At 36.1% G+C, this 18,583-nt stretch overlaps 1 protein-coding gene across 1 annotated transcript; it reads right to left on the reverse strand.

Moving 5' to 3' along the window:
- Positions 1-1,838: 1,838 nt before the first annotated feature.
- LOC129000026 (integral membrane protein 2C-like) lies at positions 1,839-17,544 on the reverse strand. Its single transcript, XM_054426874.1, has 7 exons — positions 17,326-17,544; positions 11,195-11,380; positions 9,344-9,442; positions 6,465-6,605; positions 5,466-5,580; positions 3,894-4,040; positions 1,839-2,272 (listed from the first exon to the last, which is right to left on the reverse strand). Exons 1-7 carry the CDS (start codon positions 17,401-17,403, stop codon positions 2,145-2,147), a joined length of 894 nt encoding a protein of 297 aa, XP_054282849.1. The 5' UTR covers positions 17,404-17,544; the 3' UTR covers positions 1,839-2,144.
- Positions 17,545-18,583: the final 1,039 nt, after the last annotated feature.

An 18,583-nucleotide genomic window follows, 5' to 3' on the forward strand; every position in this document is an offset into this window, starting at 1 on the left:
TTTTTAATTATGGAGGTTATCCACATGGTTCTACCCTTTAATTTAAGTGTGAGTTAATCCTATACCCTTAGGCCTATATGAGCAATGTTTGCTTGTATATGCTTGCTTGCACAAAGATCTTGAAATCGGCTTTGGCAATTTCCTTGAAATGTTGTAGATAATTTATTTTCTGCCTAAAAACGTGAATGACGACAGCCACTACGATACATCAGGAAAATTTGTATTTTGCTACACAACTCATTTTAAAATTCAAAAGATACACATTGGCCTTATAGGTTGCCAAGTAACTAGGGGTGTACAATGCATCAAAATTCTGATTCGATTCAAGGGTGGTCAAAAAACGATTTGATTCAAGAAGGAATCAGTATCCATATTCTAAAAACGCCTGCAGAAAGTCAATGCAATACTCGCAATACTGGAATGTGTTGTTACGTTTCCTTTGCATTTAATAAAAATAACGATTTAATTGAAACTAGAGGACCCATGCTGCTCCGCAGCGTTAAGCTAAGAACCATTCAAATTTATGATTTTCGATGATTAATACAGTATCTTGATACTGATTCAAACAATCAATAGCTCAATTTAAAGCCTATAATTACTCATTGATTTGAGTCTAAAACATACATGATCAATACTGGAGCTATTGATTTTTAGTCATAGAAAAACCTTATGAATAATAATGTTTGTGTCCCTGCGTTTGCTTGAAACTTGTCCGATTTGAATAACTAATACAGTAGCTTAAATGAATGCAGGTATTTGACTGAAGGTTCTTAGACCAAAATATATAGGATTGTATAATTATAACTGGTAAAATACATCTTAAATTGAAGTAAGAATTCAAAAATGAATCAAATTATGTTTTTCGGTCAAATAGTACAGTAGGTAAATATATGCCGATGCATTTACTTCGATGAAAGATGCTTGATGTAAAATCTTTGCGTGTATGCCTTCAATTTAAGACATCAATCATGAAAATTGGTCAGGTAGAAGAGCCAAACGCACTCGGAAAAGAGAAACCAAATTTAAGAAATACATAGGGTGAAAGTTTTGTTGACGTAAAGCCGAGTGGGGTTAAAAGATAAATATATGTCCATGCTTTATGGCAAATCTGTGTGTGCATACCTTCAATTTGAGACCTCAATCATGAAAATCAGTCGGGTAGATGAGCCAAACGAACTCGGCAAAGATAAACCAAATTTAAGTCCCATAAGATATACATGGGGAGCGAATTTCGTTTACGTATATGCTGAGTGGGATTATAGATACATTTATGCCGATGCTTGATGGAAAATCTGTACGTGCATACCTTCAATTCGAGACCTCAATCATGAAAATCGGTCGGGTAGAAGAGCCAAACGAACTCGGAAAAGAAAAACCAAATTTTTAAAATACATAAGATAAAACACCTTTGCAAAGACGTTATTTTAATTAAATCTTTGCATGTAGCTTTAATTGTTTTATAATTTTTTGTTTTGACATTGCAAGTTATAAGTTTTGTTAACAGTTATTGCACTCTTAATACACAAAAATAGCTATTATAAAGTATTAATGCCACTTATTGACGTTAATGATACAGGGTAGGTTTTCAATTGATATTTTTTCATTTAAAAAACATTAACATTTCTAACAGACTCCATACTTTCTAGTACTAGTAGTATCTGCAGCTGATTTCCCCATTGATTAGAGGGAAAATCAACAGCTGCCCTCAAAAGAATTTTCCTCATGAGAATACTCCATTATTCTCCACTTTACAATTCCCTTTAGTTTCGTTCTCGTCTCTTCGTATGTTGTCTGAATAATTCTTTGTATGAGGCAGGAAACATTATGAACACTGTAACCACGATTAAATAACTTATTTATTAATCTTTATTGCAATACAAATACGCTTTCATTTGACACAACATCAATAGTACCTATTTACCTAACCAACAACATACCATCTAACCAGCTAATAATAAAAAATAATAAAATAACTAATAAAGCTTTAAATACAAATATAATTTAATAGTAATTATATCAACAACATTAAGTAGTTGGTGGTAATCGTGTATAAAGTTGCCTAAAAATATGAAATGCACGAGCAGGTGGTTAAAATTTAAAATTGTATGTTAACATGAATTTACATAAAATGATAAATTGTGAATCTACGAGCGAGGGTGAGCTGCCTCCCAGGCATTCAACTCCTCTTCATTGGCGATCTTGAGTTGCACAAACTGTTTCCCAGCGTAGGACATGAAAGTGGTGGGGTCTGGCGAAACACTCCTCTTGAACACTGGAACAGAGGGAACTGAATTTACTTTGGGAAAGGAGAGAAAAAATCTCATTGAAAACATGCATAGAGTTAATTGCAGTTGGTAATGACCCAAAAAAGGTTGTTATTGATGCTTGCCTACCGATTCTGCTTGCTTGGGACCTTGGTATAACGAATCCGAAGGGACCGAACTGAATATTCGTTATATCAAGGATTTTGTTAAAACGAGGTTCGTTATATAGAGGTTAGGTTTGCAGAAATTTCGCTAAGTCGAGGTTCAGAACCAGCGTCGATCAATATAGGTCGGGATTTGACCTCATTAAATACAGTACAATTAAAGTAGCATAGGCTACAATACTTTACAGTACAGTGTTTACATTGTACAGTAGAACCTAAATTGTCCGGCATAATAAAGGGGAGGGATCTTGAATATTGCGCAATCATGACAATGGCATTGACCTTGGTACAGGTTAAAAGCTGTAAGTTTAAAATCACAGCTTGTTCTAACCCTCCTAAAACCTAGCCAAACACTGTATTGTGTAGTCATAAACCACGTAAAGAACAAAACAAAACAGTAGAAAGTTTTGTAAGCTACTGCTCGCGATTGGCCGGTAGGCTACTTACAGTACAGTACTGATTTATCACAATAGAGGAATGTCAATAATAATCATTAACTGTAGCATTGGTGTTGCTAGTTGAAACAAATCGTATTGAAAACAATAAATTATTAGATAAGTCATTCATTATAAAAGTGTATAATCATAGCCAACTTAAGGATAATAAAAACACTTGTAAAAGGAATGTTAAAATAACGATGTTGCTATTCTTTCTCTTTGGTTTTGTTTTTATATTCTTTCTTAGGTTTCTCTTTATCCAAAAATTGTACAATTCACCATAGTTATCCCATATCAATCACAGCTTACTAAACATTACGTCGTCATCAGTCCTCGGTGAATGAAATCAGTTCTCAGTTGCAACATAGCGCGCGCAGCGACAGCTGACAGAGATGTGTAAAACGGAGCAGACGAATGTTAGCGCAAGCGATGACGTGACCTTTCCATTTCATTTGATAAAAAACAGATTTTCCCAAAACAATAATTGGGTGGGGGATTTGTTATATCGAGGGAAAGACGTAGACAATTCGTTATGCAGAGGTTAAATTCGCAATGTAGAGGTTCTGACAATGATAAATTTGTTATATTGAGGTGTCTTATTTTAGCCGAGATCACGAAAAATTCGTTAAATCAAGGTCGTTGTTATGGTTTGTTGTTGTATGGTTATGTAGAGGTAAAATATACATTGTGTCTTATGGAGAGTTCTAGGGGATTAAAAAAAATTCGTTATATCAAGGAATTCGTTATATCGAGGTTCATTATATCAAGGTTAGACTGTACCACTTAAATATCAATACTATAAGTGATCTTTTGGGTATGCACAACCTAAACTGATTGTTGAAAACTCTGCTGAGAGCATCTTAACTCTTTTGGATGCACCCAGAAGATGTAGAACAAGTATGAGAGGCTTATCCAGTGTAATGGAGGAAAGATAGAATAGCCAACATCCTCAAAAGACAAAAATTCATAAAATGTTATGCCTTATAATTCCAACATAAAGTTGATTCAACATTTAGTGAATGGCTCACCTCCAGACACAATCTTCTCCATCTTGTAGATGGGGTAGTTTCCACACTCCCTCATTATCATCAGTCCAACAGATCTCGGGTCCTTGATAGGAGGCAATACCACTCTCATAGTCTCCCGCACCATGTCTATGTCCACCTCGTAGTAACCTTCAGTCAACAACAACTACAATTACCTACATAAATTCTTCAAAATATTAACAACTATCTGAATTTGAACGTATCCAAATCTTTCAATATCAGATCAGAACTGAGCCATAACTATTATAGTTCGGCCGCTTAGAAAGCGACCTCCTCAAGCATTTGTTTAGCATTAGCGCGCAGGTTGTTTTCTAAGCGGCCGAACTATAGACCCGAATCTGATAGGAACTGAAATTTCACTATCTCCACACTTCTACTACTTAAAGTCTGTACACAAATTTTTTAGGCGGTTTAAGGGGAAGGTTTCCTGGGTTCCTCCACCACTTTTAGCGAATTTCCCCATAAGGAAGTAGCTTTTACCGCAGGTGGCATAGTAAGACCTGGACCCAGGACCAATATACTTATTCATTTTGATGTCTCTAGAGGCCAAAAACACTATTTGTTCAAATTTTTATAAATGTGCAAGTCCGTGAACTAACTTAACTTGAGTAATTTTAGTCCGATTTTTATAAAATTTGGCTTCAAGGTGGAAGGTGCGATAAACTTGAATGAGTTTGCGAACCAGCATGTTCGGGCCATGGGAACGTGGGTTTATGGTGGGTTTTATGGGGTAAAAATTGGTTTTTCTCAATTTTGACTCTTAAAACATAAAATTTAATAATTTCTCTTCAATCCATTTTAAAGGGCATAAAAAACAAATAGTTTAGTAGATAGCTTGAGTGTTTTTGTACGGTTATTGGCTATTTCAAATTCCCAAGTTATTCTCATGGAGAATAAGTTAAGTATTGTAGTTTGCTTGTTTATGGATATATTTTGATCAAACTTCGCAAATTTATTTATTTTATACTAACCTATTAATATTTTGCTAAAAACACATTTTATTACCCTCTCTGTAGCAGCATACCTGGGTGCTTGTTAGCTTGTTACACCTAATGTTGTTTAAATAGATTTAATTGAAATCCAATCAGGTAAATGGAAATTCGCTTAGTCTGCAGGGTATTTCATATTTCTTAGGTGGGGGCATTTTAGCTTAATGTATATATCAGCCGATCAGCTGTGGGCGGTTATTTCAATGGTTGAGATGGAGGGGATGGAATCGCTTCCCTTCAGACCGCCTACATTTTGTTAACATAGTAATACAAGTAAATATGAACTAGCATGAGATTGTACTTTCTCCTGAAAATGGGTTGCTGCAGCACATTCTAAACATCAGCCACACCTTCACTAATTCAACGACACTGTCATCTCCCGAAAATCAGAATTCAGCACAAAAATTATCCATGAGTGAGATAATAGTAAACATGTTTTAGGATCACACAAAAACTGTCACCTTTTAACGCCAAAACATCTATAAAGCAAAATTGCAACGGTTTATAAACTTAGAACTTATCCAGATTGAGGATTTATAATTTGATAAGAACATGTTCAACTAACCATCCCACATCTTGCGGATGAGATCAATGAGATCTTGAGGGGGCAGAACCTGGGTGCGATTCAGAGTCATAACGAAACAACGGCGAGCTTCCACATCAATGATACCAGTTTTATTCTGTAACAGTAGACAACTTACTCTTTAGTAGGCCTATAATAAAAACAGTTGTTCAATCATTTGGTGACTTTTATTACCCAGTAACACTTTAGAATTCACACTGTTTGTGGCTAGAATGTGCTAGACCTAATTAAATATATCAAAGATAGCAATGTTAAGGGAAAGTTAAGATTTAAGTGAAATTTATTTTTGTACAGTTACAGTATGTTAGCTGTAACACCAGCTGTAGCCAGTTTCTTTTTAAAAATAACATAGTTAACGAGCCAGTCACTAGTCAGAGAGTTTGCTAGAGTCTAAAATTGTAATACCTACTTTATTTTTGTTACTGAGATAGTTGACAAGACATGAAAGATGCTAAAGCTGACACCAAGTTTCCCAAAATTGGACTTTGCTAAAAAATCCTCATATGACAACAGACATACCAACAAAAGCTCAATTTAACTACGTCCATCTAGATAAAAAAAATTAAAACAATTTTAACATGGAGATGGAATGTCTAGTTCTGTCAACATTCAAACGCTGTATACTCATTCAAAGACCTGGGCTCCCTTGAAGATTTTATATCAACACTTAATACCTTGTTGGTTTGTTTAGTTATTTCATTATTCTATTTTTGGCTAACTTTGCATCCTCTGCTTTAAGTATATGACACTATTCAACACATTTTACTCAATACTGTTTTTTTCCTTTTGTAACAATAACCAACTCAGTCCATTCCATCATCTGCGAACTGGATAAGGGGTAATACAATAGGTTGTCTTCCACCCTTATTTGGATTGGAATTAGTTGTGGCTTTGGAGAGTGAAATAAAGCTTAAAACAGTTTTTTGTGTGTTTTTTTAAGAATGTTAGGAAACAAGGTAATGTTTGTATATGTGTACACACCATATTGAAGTCATGGACAAATCGACTGCTGCGTCCACCTTCAAAGTTCGGGACTGTGATCTTCTCATAGCTGCTGGCTTCTCCATCAATGTCAAACTCCTCATTCAAGAAGCGACTCTTGGTAGCTTTAGGTCGTGGCATCTGCAACCATCACTTAGTTTAAGAGACAGCTCTTTAGAGAATTGTACAGCATAAATGATTTTAAACCTTAATTTCCTAAGGTTGAGTTGAAAATAAAATTCTGGCCTTTTTGGGTTGACTTAATTATTTTTAACCCTAGATATTTATTAAAGCGAATCTCAAGGACAAGTGGAGCACATAGGTAAGCAGCGATGTCGCCAGCTGCAAGCCCAATAATATGCAATTTAATTGCGGACTAAGTTAGGATAAGCAATGAAATAAATTAATCTGTTTTTGAATAATTACTCTAAAGAAAGGTATATTTATTAACAGTAGGCCTAAAATTTCGGAAAGTTAAACGTATGACTTATATATTACTATAGTCAGGGTGTCTAGTTTATTTCCATTATAAAATTCAAGACTAATTCCAGACTTTTCAAGACTAATTCCAGATTTTTCAAGACTAGTTTTTTCAACAATTAGTGCGTGTTGATACCAAAATGTATCGATTCTCGATTCTTGATACCGATACCAATTGTTATAGCTTAACAAAATTTTCTGAATAATTCTATACCAACCCCTGTCTTTGTCATAAAGTAGTATTATGATAATGTGGTGTTTTCAAGTAAAGAAATAATGCAGCAATAAAAAATTCTAACTAGCAAATTTTTTTTTTCATGAAATCTTCCACGTACCGTACGTTTAGACATCATCATTGACTGCAGCGGTTACATAAACGTGATCGTCGTCGTCCGCGATCACGGCAAAATCATGAACATTTCCCGCGGCCTTGTAGACATCAATGACATCATCGTCGTCTCCCGCTGTCTCAGAAACGTCATCGTCCGCAATCGCGGCAAAATCATGAACATTTCCCGCGGCCGTGTAACATCATCGTCGTCTCCCGCGGTCACGGAAACGTCATCGTCATCTCCCGCGGTCACGGAAACGTCATCGTCATCTCCCGCGGTCACGGAAACGTCATCGTCATCTCCTGCGGTCATGGAAACGTCATCGTCGTCGTCCGCGATCGCGACAAACTCATGAACATTTCCCGCGGTCACGGAATCGTCATCGTCGTCTCCCGCGGTCACGGAAACGTCATCCTTATCTCCCGCGGTCACGGAAACGTCATCGTCATCTCCCGCGATCGCGATAAAATCATGAACATTTCCCGCGGCCGAGCAGATATCATCGTCGTCTCCCGCAGTCACGGAAACATAATCGTCATCTCCCGCGGTCACGGAAACGTGATCGTCGTCGTCCGCGATCGCGGCAAAATCATGAACATTTCCCGCGGCCGTGTAGACATCATCGTCGTCTCCCGCGGTCACGGAAACGTCATCGTTATCTCCTGCGGTCACGGAAACGTCATCGTCGTCGTCCGCGATCGTGACAAAATCATGAACATTTCCCGCGGCCGTGTAGACATCATCGTCGTCTCCCGCGGTCACGGAAACGTCATCGTTATCTCCTGCGGTCACGGAAACGTCATCGTCGTCGTCCGCGATCGTGACAAAATCATGAACATTTCCCGCGGCCTCGTCCGCGATCGCGGCAAAATCATGAACATTTCCCGCGGCTGTTCAGACATCACCGTCATCTCCCGCGGTCACGGAAATGTTATCGTCATCGTCCGCGATCACGGCAAAATCATGAACATTTCCCGCGGCCGTGTAGACATCATTGTCATCTCCCGCGGTCACGGAAACGTCATGGTCACGGAAATGTTATCGTCATCGTCCGCGATCACGGCAAAATCATGAACATTTCCCGCGGCCGTGTAGACATCATCGTCATCTCCCGCGGTCACGGAAACGTCATCGTCATCTCCCGCGGTCACGGACACGTCATCGTCATCTCCCGCGGTCACGGAAACGTCATCGTCGTCGTCCGCGATCGTGACAAAATCATGAACATTTCCCGCGTCCGAGCAGATATCATCGTCGTCTCCCGCGGTCACGGAAACGTCATCGTCGTCTACCGCGGTCACGGATACGTCATCGTAGTCTCCCGCTGTCACAGTCGTCTTTCGTGGTTTCGGAAACGTCATCGTCGTCGTCCACTATCTCGGCAAAATCGTGAACATTTCCCGAGGCCGTGTAGACATCATCATTGGCTTTTGCGGTTACGTAAACGCAAGACGACGATCGCGGCAAAATCATGAAAATTCCCGACTTTGAAATCAAATTTAAGACTAAATCCCGACTTTCAAGACCATTTTGAAATTCAATACTAATTCCCGACTTTCCCGATTTTCCCGACTACTAGACACCCTGTTTATACATTCAAAATTTAAGTGTATATTAGAAATTAAAGATGTGGTAGCCCCTAACATTCTGCGAAATTTATTTGCCAATGTATTCTGTTGGGACAGGAATCTAAAAATAACTAAGCGATTGTGGAAGCCGTCTGCAAGGTTTGCGTAGTCGAATATTCTTGATCACTGAGGAAGACAGCTGGCAGGAGATGGTCACAGTGTTAGCAATAGGTGACATTGATTTCACTGCAATCCCAGGGGATACTGGGATGAATGGTATTGAATAAAAAGACATAGAAGTATCAAGAATTGACATTCCCCAAAAGTTTTATGCAATTAAGAATTGGAATTAACACATCCCTATTTTAAAGGTTAAATACAAAAATTCATGGCTTAATGCCCAGGTTCTTCAACTTCTAACAGAATTCACGCTTTTGAAGGTTTTCATGGTTAAGTGGGTACCCTAATTAGCTCCAGTAGACATGATTAAACTACCAACCTCCAGGTTCATCTTGGTGCTGTCTGAGAAGTAAGGGTCCTCATCAAACTTCTCCATGTCTACGTACGGGATGCGGCACCTGCCTCTCAGGCGATGCATCTGTCAATCAAACTATCTGTTAGACTCAGGCAATAACTTTAAGAGTACTACATACATTGCATCTTATTAAAAAAAAGCTAAAGCCTGTTTTGATGTATACTTCATGTCAGTTAGGCTATATTTGAATAACTAAATTTTTTCTCGCTTATTTTAGGTTGAATTCTACAATTTGTGCTGTGCACTTTGTTCAATTTCAATAATCGTAAGTTAATAAATACACAGGCCCTTAACCCTAAAATATTCTTCAACTGTACTATAAGGATTAAAAACTTTTATGGATGTATGTTTAATATATCACTCATGAAATTACTGCAACTATACAAAGTGGTACAAAAAATCCCCTCCAAACCTCATCGACTTTAGCACTAAATTTCTTGGTACTCTTCAACAAAGGAATTAAATGGTCCATTAGAGAAATTCTGACATGTCCTTATCTAAGGACTAAATAGGCATAAATAATCTAAGGAATATATATAGGACTAAATAACTTCAAAAGGTTCTTTTGGGATAATTCGCCCCAAAATAACTTTTATCTATATCTAGAACATGTAATCATAAAAACTACTAAGTTACTTTAAAAAACATAACTATTATTAGCTAAAATTAGCTTATCAAAAAACACAACAAAACTTTATAAATTTGTAAAAGGGCTTCTAGAATCTATGTTTTATTATCGCGCAAATGATATAAACATTTGGATATAAGATAAATTTTACAGCATTAAAAAAGTAATTACAGCATCTGAAAATATGGTACTATTTACCATTGGGTAAAACCCCTATCCTTGCAAATAAATATATTATTGAGTGAAAACCCAACATTAAAATATACTATTGATTGATTGAAACCCAACTTTGCATTATATGGTTGGTTGAAAACCCATTTTGCACCGTTGAGCAAAAATCCCCATTCAATTAATAATGAACGACAGCAATAACATGAACATATTTTATTGGAAATTCTACCAAATTTTTACAACACATTTAAAACAAAGTTTATCGTAACACCAATTGTTTGGAAGTAGAAGAAACGTTGGAAATCTGGATACAGGTTGATTTAGATCACTGCTCAGCTCCAGATCAATGAGGCGTAAACTTAAATGTCTCTACACAGCCCACATCAGTGTGACTATTGGAACAGTTAATCGTTATGCTATTAAGTTTCATAAGGATTTTTTAAAATTATAAAATGATGCAGTACTATAGAAAGTTTTACATTCACATTTCTTTTGATGAGAAAACAAGGACTAAATTGATTGTACTGTAGATGAAATTTACATAAATTTTATTTAGGCTATTACATGAAAATTGAGATCAAAAACTGTTGATGACTATCAAAGGAGTAGCATCAACATCTAAATGTATATGAATTATGTAAAAATTATCCAACACAAATTAGTGAAAAATTCAAATTATCAAACTAACTCTGTATTCGGTCATCAACGCTATTGGTCTATCAATTTGAATTTGGAGGTTGGAAAATTAAACTAGCATTGAACAGTAAAGAAGCTAAATATCTTTTATTTTTTTGTTTTGCTTTGTATTGTATTATTAATTTTATTCAACATTATAAATTTCTTTTTTGCATTCCTACGTAGCCTATTAAAAAAATTATAAGATCTGTCTTTCTTCATATTTTAAATTGGCCCGTATCCATTGATCAGCCTTGAAACACCAATTACTCAAATTAATTACGATTTACTTAAAAAAAACAAGCAACCCATGTTCATTTATAACGACCATGATAACAAACCTGGGAAAAAACGAACTGCTTGTAGATGTAGAGGCCACCGAGGATGCCGCAGCACAAGACGAGCAATGCCATCATGAACAGACACGCAGTGGTGACGGAGGACGCACGGCGTGCGCGAGCGCGCAACACCAACACACGAGGGTCTACAGTGGGTTCTGCCGGCCCAGTCTCCACATCTCGATGGGGCTACAACACAGAATCAGTCGGTTAAATAAACAGTAGCCTATCAGCATAAATGGATATTGCAATAACTTTTTAATGCAAGACTAAATTACTTACGTAATCCCATCACAGCTTAACAAAATTTTACTAAAATAGTTAATGTTTCGATGTTAAGGCATCATCGTCAGCTTCAGGTTCTTGTAGAGTTGATTAGATGTAGACATCGTCAAAGGGTAAACACAATTAGGCCTACGGCACAAGCAAAGTTACGAAAAGTACAAACATTTAAAAACAGGCCTGTTCTAACCAAAGTTGACCGATTGCACAGGTAGCAAGGAACAGACAAAATGGCGGAACATCAAAATAATGGTGCGTATTTGCTTAAGTATTTTCATTTGCAAAACCAATTTAAATTAATTCTTGATTTTATTCAAAAATTTTCTCAACTTAATAAAATTAAAAAGATACCCCTGCCACAGCAAGCCTGCAGACTAAGCGAATTCCTATTAACCTGGCTGGATTTCTACTAAAGTATTCCCTTCAAATCGTCAGATTTACTTCCTATTATATAACATTAACCCTCCAAGTGTCTCTAGTTTTGGTCTTAATGTTCGCCCATTTATTGCGCAATCGCAGGGTTTTATTAAAATGTAGCCTATCTTAGAAACTTAAAAACAATTTAAAGTATACTGTTTTATATATCATTTTGTTTGGAAAATTATGGGCTTCAATGTAACATATAAAGCATTACAAAAAAAATGTTCAACAATTTTTGTGGGGTTAACATTTCTCAAAAATTATAAAATAAATGAAAAAAAGTTATGTTTGCGCTCAATAAATTGTTATAATTTATAGGTCTACAAATATTTTAAAATAGCCACTTTGTTCAGAATTTTATGAGGATTCCAAAAATATAATAATATAAGGAAGTAGGTTTGCAAATAAATAAGTTAGGCCTTCTTATAATGCACCATGTATATTACTACTTTTGATTTTTAACACTAAAACAATGATAAATGTAATAAAACACATCAGTCATCGGTGCGAGGTTAACCAAGCTGTTTACAAATACGCACGTCAGCTGTCTGCTACAATATTTTTGGAACTAAAATGAAAAGCGTATAGAAACAGACATCAGGAGAAAGCTCTGAATCTGCTGAAAAAAACGATACCTAACTCGATCCAGTTCAATCCGATTCAGTCAGTCCCAGAGACGTCGCCGTAAACAGTGTTTGAGAGTCGCTAAAGCGACACATAACACTCGGAGGGTTAATGTTAATGAGTACTTGGGTTTTTTGCTACAGGGAAGGTTATGTCAAAAGATTTTTAACTCTATTATGGTGTGGTTATTACACACCTTTAAAAGGTGTGTTTTTTATTGAAATTTTGACACATGTATGGAATAAACAAAACTAGTGGTCGAAAACTCAACCAAAATATGTAATGTACAGAATTTTCTATTTTCACCGACACTGAAAATAAAATATGTGATTGAAATTTCTTCCATTTGTTTTGATTTTCTGTTTATATTTTGTTGTTATTTCGTCACCAGCATAGCAACGCATGAATTCCATGTTAGTTTTTTTTACATTTTAAATTCAGTTTTTGTGCTTATTCTTGAGCCTATTTTAATTTATAAAGGGATTCTGCACATCTAGAGGAAAATACCTTCCTAACAATATGCGTAGATTTTCCCTGCGATGAACACGAGCTGAGAAAAAAGTTTTAAAGAAACATGCTTGCCTATTAGTATATAGATTGCCAAATTTGGTTGAAATATATCCATCAACAAGCAAACTACAACAGTTAATCATCAACTACATTATCAACTAAGTACAACAGTCTCTATAAAAATAACAATTTTTGAATTATATCTGTAACCATTAGGAATACAACAACGCTTCGATTTATTAAATTATCTAGCCTATTTTTTTTAAGCTGTACAAAATGGATTGGAAAGATATTGTGAAATTTTTATGTTTTTTGGGTCAAAAATGGGAAAAAGTAGTTTTTACTTCATAAAACTCCCCATTAACCCCTGTTCCAATGTTCGATAAAGTTGGTTTGAAATACACCAACATGAGAATAACATGGGAATTTTAAATTTACAATTTTTTGAATTTTCTTCTTTACAAATAACCGTACAAAAAACTCTGATGTACCGTACTAAATTATTTGATTTTTAAGTTCTTTTTTTTAAACTAGAGAAAAATTGGGGAATTTTATGTTTTGAGGCTCAAAAGTAAAGCCTATTTATGTATATATATTTATATATAAAAATACGTCCGTAAACGAGATAACTTGAGTCATTTCTGTCAGATTTTAATGAAATTTGGTTTAAAGGTGTTAAGTGGGATAACCTTGAACGAGTTCGCAAACCAGCATGGTGGGACCATGGGAACGGGGTTTTACGGGGGGTTTTATGAGGTAAATAATGGTTTTTCTCATTTTTACCCTCAAAACACAAAATTTTCTAATTTCTCTCTTGAGCTTTTTAAAGATATTAAAAAAGCCAAATAAATTAGTATATCAAAGTGTTTTTGTACGGTTATTGGTTACGGAGAAAATATAAAAAAAAATTTAATTTAAAATTCCTATGTTATTCTTATGAAGAATTTTGTAAAATGTTGTTTGCTTGTTTATGGATATACAGGGAGCGGCAGAAATATCTGACGGTTTTCAAACGAGTACAGTCCGGCAGCCGAGTGGAGGGGGGTGGTGGGGAGAGGCTCATTCTCAAGGCCAAGTGACCCCATTTCAGTTGCCATGGAGCAGTGGACCAGTATACATCGCGCGTTTGCCGTTGAGGCGTTTTTTAAAAATGGCGATTCTGTTGTTGGTACGCAACGTAAGTTTCCTAGGCATTTTAATGTGGCTCTTGGGGAACCTATCCCATCCCGAAACACCATCAAATTGTGGGTGGATACGTTTAGATCACAGGATCAACTGCAAAACGTAGGCCTACAGGCCGTCCAAGGCCAGTGAGGACGCTGGAGAACGTGGAGCGAGTGCGACAAGCTGTGCTAACGAGCCCGCATCGTCCGGCGCGTAGACAAGCTGCTGCTCTTGGCATGTCTGATCGCTCTATTCGGCGAATTTTGCACTCAGACCTTCACTTTCACCCATCATATAAAATAGCAATCGTCGGGTCCACTGCTCCATGTCGACTGAAATGGGGTCACTTGGCCTTGAGAATGAGCCGCTCCCCACCACCCCCCTCCACTCGGCTGCCGGACTGTACTCGCTTGAAAACCGTCAGATATTTCTGCCGCTCCCTGTATTTGGATCAAACTTGGAAAATTTATTTATGTTTAACTAAGCTATTATATTTTACTAAAAAATACACTTTATTAGTTTCCTTGTAGCAGCAAACTCGTAAAACCTAATGTTATTTAAATAGATTTAATTGAAAATCAATTCAGACAAATGGAAATTCGCTTAGTTGGCAAGATTGCTGCGGCAGGGTATTTACAACATTTTAATCATGCAAATATGAGTTAAATTCCACAATGGTGACTTTAGCAATATTATTTATCACTATTTTATGGCAGTGTGCAAAACTTGCACTGAAGCATTCATAGACCAGCTCAAAATTTAACTTTAACAGACAACATAATTTTCTGTAAGTTACTTGTTACTTCTATGTGATTTCTGTACATAGAGACCATTTTTAAAATAATCGTTTCCTTTTTTAAATAAGATGTTAGGTAACATATTTAAGAAAGGGGAAATTTGATGAACTTGGAAAAAAGTTTTTTTTTGTGTTAAGTTATATGATTGATTAAATGTCTACTGGATATACTGTAGATATCTACTTTATAATAGAGATATAGTGAATGGTTATTTACCACTATTAACTGAAAAGCAACTCATGTCTTATCTAATCCTTAAACTGATAACAATTTATCAACAATTTTAGTATCAAGTGACTGCAATTCTTGATAACATTAAGTCAGAGTAGAAATTGTCAATAAAAATATGGGTACAGTATCTTTGAAAACAAAGTTACTTTTATAACAGTTTATCCATCAACACAGTATATAATGAAGAATACAAACTTCCATCACAGCTGCCACACATCTTAAATAAATTGTGCCGTACTTAGATGAAATGACTACTTGGATGGGTTTACATTCTTGGGCACTAAAACCTACAGTAGGCTACTAGCAATAATTACACGTTTACCTCTATTTCTATTTTAGTACAAAGGTAAAAAGTTTGTTATTTCAAGAATTGCAATAGGGCTCTAGCGATAAAGCTATGATAATTTTAACAGCATTTATTTCTATTCACTACCTTAATTTTCTAAAAACATTTTCTCAATTTAAATCTTTAAATGATCACAAAATACAGTAGTGTGAATTATTGACAAATAAAGCGGGTCAATGCACGAATCGTGCAATCAGTGTCATCCTCCCTTAACAAACTTAAAATTAATTTCTTTTTCAACTCTTGTTTAATTTGAATGAATGATGAAGAACACAATTTTGCTAGGATTACAATGTCTCTTTTAGGGGACCTTAGTGTTGACAATATTTTTGAATAAGATGAATCTAATCTCGATGAAGAGGACCATGTTAGGACTTCAGACCTTTTTGAATTCAACCCTGTTTCCCAGTGGCGGATCTAGAACAGTTTCAAGGGGGTCTGGCTTGTTCGGGGGCCCCAAAAATTGGTGTAAACAAGTCTCCAAATTGGCAGTTTTTAATAGCCTACCCTACAATTTCTTTATCCAAAGTTAGCGTGACAAATTATTTTACGCAATGTGTATGCACTACTGTATTACAGGCTTAGTAAAAAATATATGTAGGGCCTATTTGTATGCCCTAGGGGTGCGCGGTGGCCCCCTTCACCCCTCCTCTGGATCCGCCACTGCTGTTTCATTGGTTGGTGTAATCAGCTTGGCTGCACTTAAGCATCTCTTTAGTACCAAAATTCACAGTTTCTTCCATTTTTTGTTAAGTGGAAACAAGGGATAAAATGAATAAAAAGATTAGTCAATGTAAGGTATTGAATACGGTACTGTTGTTTCTATTTTTATCATACTAGTATAACAACCCATAAGGCACATAAATGTTTCAACTTTTACAGCGTTTTTATGTGCTTAGGCCTATATTTGAGCCCATATTTTTACTTTCCTGTATATTAAACTCTATAAAAGTTAGGCCTACTCCCTATAGTTCGACACGCCCTTAAGTCTACAAAGTGTCGAAGTAAGTTTATCGAGGTTCTACTTTAATAGATTTATTGAATAATCTAAGTTATATATCGATATTTTTTATTCGAATGGGTGTAGGACAGATAATTAAGTGCAGCCATCAGCTTGGAGCTGGGATTTCCATGAGTAGGCTAGCTAAAGGCAGGGTGGGGGGAGTATGTATAGAAAATACTTAGAGACTAGCTAACTTTTACAGTAGCTATAAGGGTCCACACAGGGGGAGTGAGCTGGTCTAATGGTTAGAGCGTGGGACTCCGGTTCCTGGGGTCCCGGGTTGAAATCCCGCCAAATCACCAATGGATTTTATCTAAGTGATAATGCCGTAGGCTAGGCCTAACCCTTAGGTCCAGCCTGAAGTATAATGTGAAAAACAATTCCAAGCTCGTGCCTAGCGTCCTGGGAAAAAAAAGGTCCACAAATTAGCTTGAAATCTGTAGGTATATCAAACCATGAAAATGGCAAATTTCAATTATTTAAGACTTATATTCCTATTCAGAACCAGTTACTGTAAAGAATAGTTTGCCTTTGACCTTTTCTCACGTTTACGTTTAGCCTATTTCAGATTTTTAATAAAGTGGCAAGCTCAAGTTTAAAGCCTAAATCTAATCCCCCCTCGTAAAATATATGAGTGCATTTTCCTACTAAATTCAAAACTAGGTACCCGAGGCAACCCATATAGGCCTTAAATAGCTAAGCATTTAATCTTGTAATTTAGACAATAGTCCAAGCATAATAAAGAGTTTTAACATACCAAACATTCTGCAACTACGAGCGGTTGATCAAGCTTATCACCTTTCTTTTCACTCAGAGGTTTTGTTATCACAGTCATAATGTTAACGCTCAACTATTAACGATACAGAATAAAAATTTACTTTACACTCTTGATTTTTCTCTTTACAGCAAAATTAGCTTATTTACGCATCTACTACTTGAAAATTGACTTTGACATTAACTTTGACGTTAGTCTGTGTCACAACAACTCCCAACTCCCAACTCCCAACCAAATCCAATCCAATACCAAACAGTCCCCTATCCCGGGGGTCCAGTTTACGCAAGACTCACGGGACGCTCCATGACGCACAATTATATTGGCCCCTACGAGAGTTAAAGGCGGCCGTGCCTCATGGCGTGACTTCGGTCACTTCTTTCGTGCGTGGGATCACGATTTTCGCAGACTCAACGATACTTTTTGAGTCTATCGGTGTTGATGGTGTGTAGTGGTTAACGTATCAGGCTGATGATCTGATGGTACCAAGATCGGATCCCACCGTGGGCGTGGGCACCAACTTTTTCTCAAAGATTTAGCTTAGAATGCGATTACTTCTTAACTGTACATCTTTTGTTAGAATTTCAGGCATTTATAATTTTATTTTATCAAAAGAACAATTTTTTTCGATAATAATTTTTTTCGATTAGTAAACCTCCATTAATCATTAGTTTTTTTTTCATTACCAGCAAGTTTGGTTGGTATGTTTAGGTGATGACAGTTTAATTTTATAGTAAACAAATATATAAAATTAATTTCATTGTTTTCTTAGTCTTATAATAAAAAAATTATTAAATTGATTTATAATTTTTCATTTTTTTGACTAATTTTGTTTGTATTAAAAAACCGCAGCTAGAATAAAAATTATGCATCTCACTCTTGAAACACGAACTTTTTGCCAAAGATTTAGCTTAGGATGCGATTACTTGTTAACAGTTTATCTTTTGTTAGAATTAGAGACATTTATAATTTAATTTTATAAAAGGAACTATTTTGTCGATTAGATTACTTCATTAGATTTTTCCAGGATACATATCCATATCTTCCATATCTGTTGGCACAAACAACCAAATGAGTAATATTGATTATTCGATTGTTTAGTTCGATATATCATTTGGTTAGTTAGGTTAGGTTAACCATACCTAACTAACCAAACGATATATCGAATAATCAATATATTGATCGATATTTTCATTCGGTTGTTTGTGCCAACAGATATGGGGAAGTGTACCCCTTTTTCACC

This window comes from Macrosteles quadrilineatus, unplaced genomic scaffold (assembly GCF_028750875.1).
Source record: "Macrosteles quadrilineatus isolate MER2022 unplaced genomic scaffold, UCM_ALF_1.0 Scaffold_8__2_contigs__length_117827958, whole genome shotgun sequence".
Classification (NCBI taxonomy): domain Eukaryota; kingdom Metazoa; phylum Arthropoda; class Insecta; order Hemiptera; family Cicadellidae; genus Macrosteles; species Macrosteles quadrilineatus.